The 8077-nt window shown below is 35.7% G+C and overlaps 1 protein-coding gene across 1 annotated transcript; it reads left to right on the forward strand.

The window, feature by feature from the left end:
* Positions 1-70: 70 nt before the first annotated feature.
* Positions 71-2385, forward strand: utp23 (UTP23 small subunit processome component). Its single transcript, XM_027175999.2, has 3 exons — positions 71-505; positions 581-752; positions 1871-2385. Exons 1-3 carry the CDS (start codon positions 318-320, stop codon positions 2273-2275), a joined length of 765 nt encoding a protein of 254 aa, XP_027031800.1. The 5' UTR covers positions 71-317; the 3' UTR covers positions 2276-2385.
* Positions 2386-8077: the final 5692 nt, after the last annotated feature.

Below are 8077 nucleotides of genomic sequence, written 5' to 3' on the forward strand. Positions count from 1 at the left end.
GTTATCTATAAAATCTGTCTTTTACTTAAACGTTTTATATATATGTATATAATTACTGATCTCTATCTCTTTACACGTGACTGTAATAGCGTTTATTTAACGAATGTGTTTCCACACGGTCCGGTTTATCTGTAACTCCGCGAGTACCATGCTGGATGTATTTTTAATGTTTTTACTAGATTTTTCGCGTTCTTTAAATAATACAAAGCTGTGTTTTTAAAGCCGATTTGTCCGCTCAGTGAGTCGCTTTCAGATCTCGTTATTGTTTAAGAATAACCTTGATTAGATGAGCTAGTGTTATAAATAAGGTTATTAAGATGAAGATCAAACGACAGAAACATATAAAGAAGGCGATCAGTTTCTATAAGTACAACTTTGGCTTCAGGGAACCGTTTCAAATTCTTATCGACGGTACTTTCTGTCAGGCTGCTTTAAAAAATAAAATCCAGATCAAAGAACAACTGCCTAAATATTTCATGGGAGAGGTTCAGCTTTGCACCACTAAGTAAGTGTTTATGAGCTTTAATTCTGCTTCATCGTCTGTCTCCTGGGATCAGTTTTAATTCTCTCTTTTTCACAGATGCGCGCTGAAGGAACTGGAGACACTTTCCAAAGACCTGTATGGAGCTAAATTAATCCTGCAGAGGTTTCAGGTACGGAGATGTAAACACAAGGAGCCTGTTTCTGCCTCTCAGTGTCTGCTGTCGATGCTGGGACAGTCAAATGCACATCACTACTTTGTTGCCACGCAGGTAATTACAAACTATATTTACATTCCTGGCATTTAGCAGACGCCTTTATCCAGAGTGACTTATATTTTAATTTATACAACTAAGGGTTAAGGGCCTTACTCAGGAGCCCAGCAGTGGCAGCTTGGTGGAACTGGGATTCGAACCCATGACCTTCTGATCGGTAGTCCACTAGGCTACCATATCCCACAAAGAATTACTTGGTTATATTTACAATTCTGTAATTTAGCAGACACCCTTATATAGAGTGACTTACAATTTATATAACTGATCAATTGAGAGTTAAGGGCCTTGCTCAGAGGCTCAGAAGTGGCAGCTTGGTGGACCTTGGATTTGACCTTAATTTGTCAGTCTTTTACTTAAAAGTAATATATAGTTATGATTTTCTTTAAAATGTATTTATATGCAACAAATTATTAAATAGGTTGTAATTTACATAACACAATATATTTTTCCCCACAGATGCTTTTAATATTATTATTTAAATGTCGATATCATTTGTGAACTAGTTTATCAAAGTGTTTTTTATATTCATTTAATGTTAATTATATTGTTTATGACAAGTGCATTCTGTAATCAAAATACCAACATATTAAAAATGTATTTCTATCATAAGTCTACTGTTAAGTCAGTGTGTGAAATGATGTGGAATTACGTGAAAAACAGAACCGTAAGCATAGTATGATTAACAAAAAAGGATTTCAGGAAAAAAAAACAACAGATTTGTCATTCATTTATTTATATATAAAAAATAAGTGAGCTTTCCTGGTCAAGGTCAAGGATTTGGAGTCTATCCCATAAACACTGCAAAAAGATTTGCACTCAAGTCTCCACATGAACAGCTAATAAATTAAAATAGATTTCATGTTAAAACTTAAATAAATTTCGTGGATACACAATTGTGCTTTTTTTTTTTGGTTATTGGACTTAGGATGAAAATATATTTATATTAACAGCAGGTAATTTCCACAGGCATTCAGTTGTGGATTATAAATAAAATAAATGGTAAATAAATCTGGAAAACATGATTATTGTATGATGATTAAAAAAGATACAAATGCAAATGTACGTGGATGATTTATGGAATGCTAAATGCCTGACTTTTTCTTGTCCATTTGCAGGACAGAGAGTTGACCACATCTCTGTCAGAGATCCCCGGTGTTCCCCTGATGTACATTGTCCTCAACACCATGGTGTTAGACAAACCTTCAGCATGTTCCTTGAAGCATGTAGAGGCGGTGCAGCTGGGAGAGCTTGTGAGTCCTCATCAGCAGCAGAGTCTCCAGAGCCTAAAAGCTGAGAAGGGCATCAGTAAGGACGGTGAGGAACGGCGGGGCAAAAAACGCAAGAGAAAATCAAGCAACCCGAACCCTCTCAGCTGTTTGAAAAAGAAGAAGAAGAAGCAAATGCCACAGCAGCTCAAAACAACAGATGGAGAGAAGAAGAAAAGAAGCAGGCACAGGAAGAGGAGCAGTGCTGGACCATCCATTAGTATGAACCCAGACCCTTCCAGTACTCAGTCATGACCCACATTCTGTTTATCAGCTTGTATTAATACATCTAAATGCATAAAAATCAGAGTTTCTAGTAAACCTTTAACCAAGATGCCAATTAAAGAGTTTTCATTATTACCAAATGGTTTAATTCCTGTGTGCATTTAAACAATCTTCAGTAGATGATCATTAACATGCTATTACTATTAGTTTTAATTAAAGTTTTGTAGAATTTAGCCATTTAAAACTGGATCATTTAATATGATTCTACTGGTAGCTATGATGTGAAAAAAACTCAATGTTTATAATGCAACATAGAAACAGATTTCAGTGTTTAATACAATTAGATATTTGAATTGGACAAATGGAGGTAAAAACATCCAAATCTGTAGTATTAAAATTATTCATAAATTGATGTTCTTAATTCATATTTTTTTATTTGACTTTAATATGAAATATGAAGTACTTTTATTAATTTTTATATTCTCATTCCTCTAAACAGTGTCTTTGTTACTGAGCAATATATTAAGTGATCACTTTATTACTAGCTAGGTCAGTGTATAAGGCTCATATGTGATTTTTTATTTTTTTTACAAAGAAAAAGAAGAAGAAATGACAGAATCAGGCCAACATTCAGTTCCGCTTCATTTGGATAGTGCTGTTAATAATGTTAGTGTTCTTCAGAAGAACCAGTGATTGGGAACTCTGGAGTACGACAAAACCATAAGTATTAACAAAAATCAATTTATATGCATTATTCATTCATTCATTTTGTACCGCTTTATCTGAACTTCTCGGGTCACGGGGAGCCTGTGTCTATCTCGGGCGTCATCGGGCATCATGACAGGATACACCTTGGTCGGAGTGCCAACCCATCGCAGGCCACACACACTTTCATTCAAACACTACAGACAATTTTCCAGAGATGCCGAGGAAACCCCCAAGGCATGGGGAGAACATGCAAAGTCCACACACACAAGGCGGAGGTGGGAATCGAACCCCCAACCCTGGAGGTGTGAGGCGAACATGCTAACCACAACACCACTGTACCCCCCTATGTGCATTATTATTGGCCAAATTAATCCTCCAACTAGCTTGAATAAGAAACCAACCTTAGTGATTAGGCTCATAATTTGGCAGGAATGATTCAAAAGTGACACTTTTTATTAGTGTTCTGGGTTTTTTCTTTTGTTTTGTTTTGTGTGTGTGTGTGTGTGTGTGTGTGTGTGTGTGTGTGTGTGTGTGTGTGTGTGTGTGTGTGTGTGTGTTCTGTGTCATGAAGATTTCAGACCTTCATTGAAATGATGCCAACCCTGTGAGGATCCTGAGGCATCTAAAGATTTACCAGCTCCATTTGGACTCGTATTCAGACATTCTAAGAGATGAAAAGTACGTGGTCTTTGAGGAGGACAACAACCTACTCATCGATACCCAATTACTGAACTCTATATTTATAATCACACCATCCAGTGTCACCCAAATGAGTCTGGTTCCTCTCAAGGTTTCTCCTGCTTCCACCTAAGGGAGTTTTTCCTCACCACAGTCGCCTCAGTCAGGCTTGTTCAGGGATAAATACACATTTAAATAGAAGTCTAATATTAATCTTGAACTTTAAATGAACCTTTTGTATTATGTTTATGTTCTTTAAAGCTGCTTTGAGACAATGGCCATTGTTAAAAGCACAATACAAATAAATTTGAATTGAGTTGAATGTATTAGTGATGACGAGCTGAAGCTAACCGTTTTGAGGCACAGATCATGTTTGTTGATAAAGGATTTCAGAGTCCACTAGAGGCCTCTAATGGTCAGAAAATATAATCCTGTAGTATTATGTGAGATTGTTCTAACACTGGTGTAAAATCTGTAATTAAACAAATCTGAAAATCAAATAAAATGAATCGTTATGTGTATACATTCATTAAATACTACATGTGGGCAGAAATATGACTATATATTACTTTCTGTATGAGGATGATTTATAAAGATATTCATTTTATGTAATTTCATAAAAAATAATTTTGCTTTAGGTCATTGATGTAATGACGTCTCTAAGATAAATAGGGATAGTGTTTCTTAAAATAAAGATTGAATAAGGTTTTAGATTTCTACCACATGGCTGACTCAACCCCACTGAACACCTTAGGGATGAACTGGAACACTGACTGAACCCCAGACCTTCTCACTCTTACATCATCAGTGTCTGATCTCACTAATGCTCTTGTAGCTGAATGAACACAAATCCACACAGTCACGCTCCAACATCTAGTGAAGAAGAAGAAGAAGAATGGAGGTTATTATAAGAGCAAATAAAGATTAAAAAGCACATTCAGTAGATTTTTTTTAGAATTTAGCTGACAACCACATTACCTTTACAGAATCACTGAATACATGTGTAATTGGTAAAAGAAGATATAAAGTAACCCATAAGGCAACACAAGTCACATGACTTTATTATGTGTTATTACTGAGGTATTGGTCTCGTTGTTCCACAGTTCAGGAGCAGAGACTCCTAAATCACCGCTCCGTCAGGCCGGTTGCTGTTCTGTGGCGTCAGATATGCTGCAAGCCCTTTGTTGGGTTGATCGAAAGGGTTTAGTAATACAGCTAGAATTGTGTCATGACTATTTTTGTCCTGTGTTTAAATGTATTGCTCATTTGTGTGAGTTGCTAGGAGAATCAAAGACAGGACCTGCTATAATGCAGCCATGCGGCCGGTCATACAGATTACATGAAGCAATATCACAACACTGCAGAATATTAGCAGTTTCCACCAATAAAATCAGTCTTGATATCAAAAGAAAGCACAGTATTAACGTCTGGTACAAATTCCAATCTTTTCAGTATTCATTTGTGTAAAGTTTTTGTCCGCTCCGTCCTAGTTCCATTTTATGCCTTAGGACTCCGAGGACATTCCACAGACCACCCAAGAGCCCTGAGGACTGCTCAGATAACCATGACAACACCCTACCCACAACCAGCAACCATACATGTGTGTAAGACATGCTACAAAAGTAAACAAGAACGTCACTGGGTCTCACAATCGATAGAGGTGACGTCCCTCTTTCTTCGTCACGCTGACACACAGCTAACTCGTTGCTGTTAGCTTCTAATAATTTGGAGACGAGGAAGGGGAAGTGGAAGGGGCTCATCCATATAATTAGCCCAGTCTAAACCCAGCCACTAACAAGAGTTCTGTTCTGTTAGCTAGAGTAAGAAGACAAAGCTGAAAAAAGTGCTTTAGGTAATAGAGCAATAGTCAGTAAGAGTGACAGTGATTTTGAAGAAGTAATTCTGATAGAATGGAAGTAGTCCTGACCAGACTGAGAGATTTCTCATGTAAAGAAGCAAGCTTTGAGGACTACAAAGCAGCTGAGATCTTCAGAGAGCAGCAACTGACAGAGCAGAGACGCAGGGACAAGAGAGTGAGCTGCGATCGGTCCGGGCATCCGGACATAGAGAGTGCTTTGGCCTGGCTGAGACGAGAGCTGGTAAGATCTGATTAATAAGTGTAATCCACGTGTAATTTGTGGGTTCGAAACATGAGGAGCAATCTGGAACATGAAGGATGATTAAAACTGTTGTTGTTTTGTTATTTCACTGCAAATATCGAGCACAAACATGATTAAAAGTTTTAATTGTTTGTTGTTATTTACCAAATTATTATTATTTGATGTTTCTGCCCATTTAGAAACAGCAATTTGGATTTAGTTAGAAAACGATTTTCTGTTTAATAAACTCGGATGGTTTTAGACTGTTTCCTGCTCGTACACATAGTATACTGCTGTAATTTGTTGTTATTTGTTAAGCTGAACTACACAATCTTCAGGGGTGGTCCTATAATTCTAGACAAGAGTTTATCCTAGTTTCAGGCTTAGGTCAAATTAACTGAAAGGCCAACAACGGCAGAGGTCATCTCGCTCGTTTGGGATGTTACTGACAAACAGTAAAATTTACTGTGGGTCTTGACATTGACATGCAGAGGTCACAAGTAGAATGTTTCACCAACAGCATTCCCATGGGATAAAGACAAAGCAACCCCATTGTGAGTGACAGATATATATCACTTGCTATTTACTGACTCAGACCCAGCAAAAATGCTCTTGTACACTTTCACCACTAGAGTTTGAGAAAAGTAGAAGAGGGGTTAAAACTCTTCACAGCAACATGCGGAGAATTTATTGGTGAGTGTAATCAGGTGGCTGTAAGAAAGGAAATCATCAAACTGTACTAAAATTCAACTTTTATAAGTGCACCTTTAGCTCTTTCACTGTTCACACCATTTCACACCATTTCACACCATTTCAAGGTTCAGTAGTAAAATGCAAGCACTATTCTTTTATTTACGTACAATTATTGAAAAAAGTGTTTATCATGAACATGTATCATGTTAATTTCATCTCCTATACAAGTCTAATGGCATTTTGAAGTGAATTGTAAAAATTATGCTTTTACGGAAGGAAGGAATTAGGTGTTGGGTCTGTGGTGAACTTAGGAGCTTTTAGATACAACTTTATAAATAGATACAACTATATTGTCATTGCATAGTACAGGTACACAGCAACGAGTTTGGCATCTAACAGAAGTGCAAAGTGTAGTAATTGTGCAAATAGACAAGTGCAAATAAATATGTAAACGTATGTACAGCATGTAATATATATAGGTATATATGTAAATGTGTACAGCATGTAATATATAGCTATATAAGTAAACATATGTACAGTATGTGATATATATATAGCTATATATGTAAACATATTTACAGTGAATAAATATAAAGACTATAGCAGTGCAGAGATGTGTGGACATTGTTGAAAAGTACAAGTAAATGGTTCTAGTTCTATGGAATTGAAAAAAATGTGCAGACACTGTTGTTAAGGAACAATAAGTAGAAGGTTATGGCATTAAAAACATGTGCAAGCTGAATAAACAGATCGACTAAATATACTATATGTATGTATACATAAATGTGAAATATTAGGCAGAATATACGGTATATAGATACATGTAAATAAAATAGTGCAAATGTATGTAAGGCACAATATGTGAAGAGAATAAGGAGTATACAAAATACAATATGTAACGTGTACATCGTATGTAGAATTGTACAGAAGATATATACAGTGCTTATATAAAATCTTAATTTCATGGTTGCTTAATTTCACTCAACTATAAACTGTTGTAGAAATGAGATTATTTACATTTACATTATTTATTGTCCAGTGTCACCCAAATGAGGATGAGGTTCCTCCCAAGATTTCTTCCTCATATCATATCTTCCTGAGGGACTTTTTCCTTGCCACCATTTCCTTAATTAAAAAACTTAATTTCAAACAAACTGTTTCTATGCTTCTGTAAAGCTGCTTTGAGACAATGTCAATTGTTAAAAGCACTGTACAAATAAATTTAATTATAAGTGTGTATTGTTTTATAAAAATGTTTACATTTAGGTTCACAGCAAAAGCTCAAATGCTACACAAAGCCTATCTTGGCTTATTCACTGTACTTGCAAATAAAAAATCATGCAAACTTGCTACAGACAGAGATCTATGAAAGACAGTCGGTCAGGAGGTCGGCAGATTTTAATATTTTATTACATTTGTTAAAAATGACAATTCATTTATTACATACATTATTAAATGTAGTAGCAGTGCGTATTTCTGGGCACTTAAATAAAATGTATAATCAAAACTGAATCATACTTAAAAAATTATATATACTTATACACTTCAACTTCAAATTAAATAATAATGTCAAATCTAAACTAATTTTAATGCAAACATCTTTTTTATCTGGAAATCAAGTGTTGATAAATAGCCAAAAATTATTATAATGCAC

The sequence above is a fragment of the Tachysurus fulvidraco genome, chromosome 24, assembly GCF_022655615.1.
Source record: "Tachysurus fulvidraco isolate hzauxx_2018 chromosome 24, HZAU_PFXX_2.0, whole genome shotgun sequence".
Lineage (NCBI taxonomy): Eukaryota > Metazoa > Chordata > Actinopteri > Siluriformes > Bagridae > Tachysurus > Tachysurus fulvidraco.

Coding starts and splice junctions, on each gene's coding strand:
- utp23 (XM_027175999.2), top strand. CDS start 318: ATGAAGATCAAACGACAGAAACATATAAAGAAGGCGATCAGTTTCTAT. Junction 506..580: donor GTTCAGCTTTGCACCACTAA/GTAAGTGTTTAT, acceptor TCTTTTTCACAG/ATGCGCGCTGAAGGAACTGG. Junction 753..1,870: donor ACTACTTTGTTGCCACGCAG/GTAATTACAAAC, acceptor GTCCATTTGCAG/GACAGAGAGTTGACCACATC.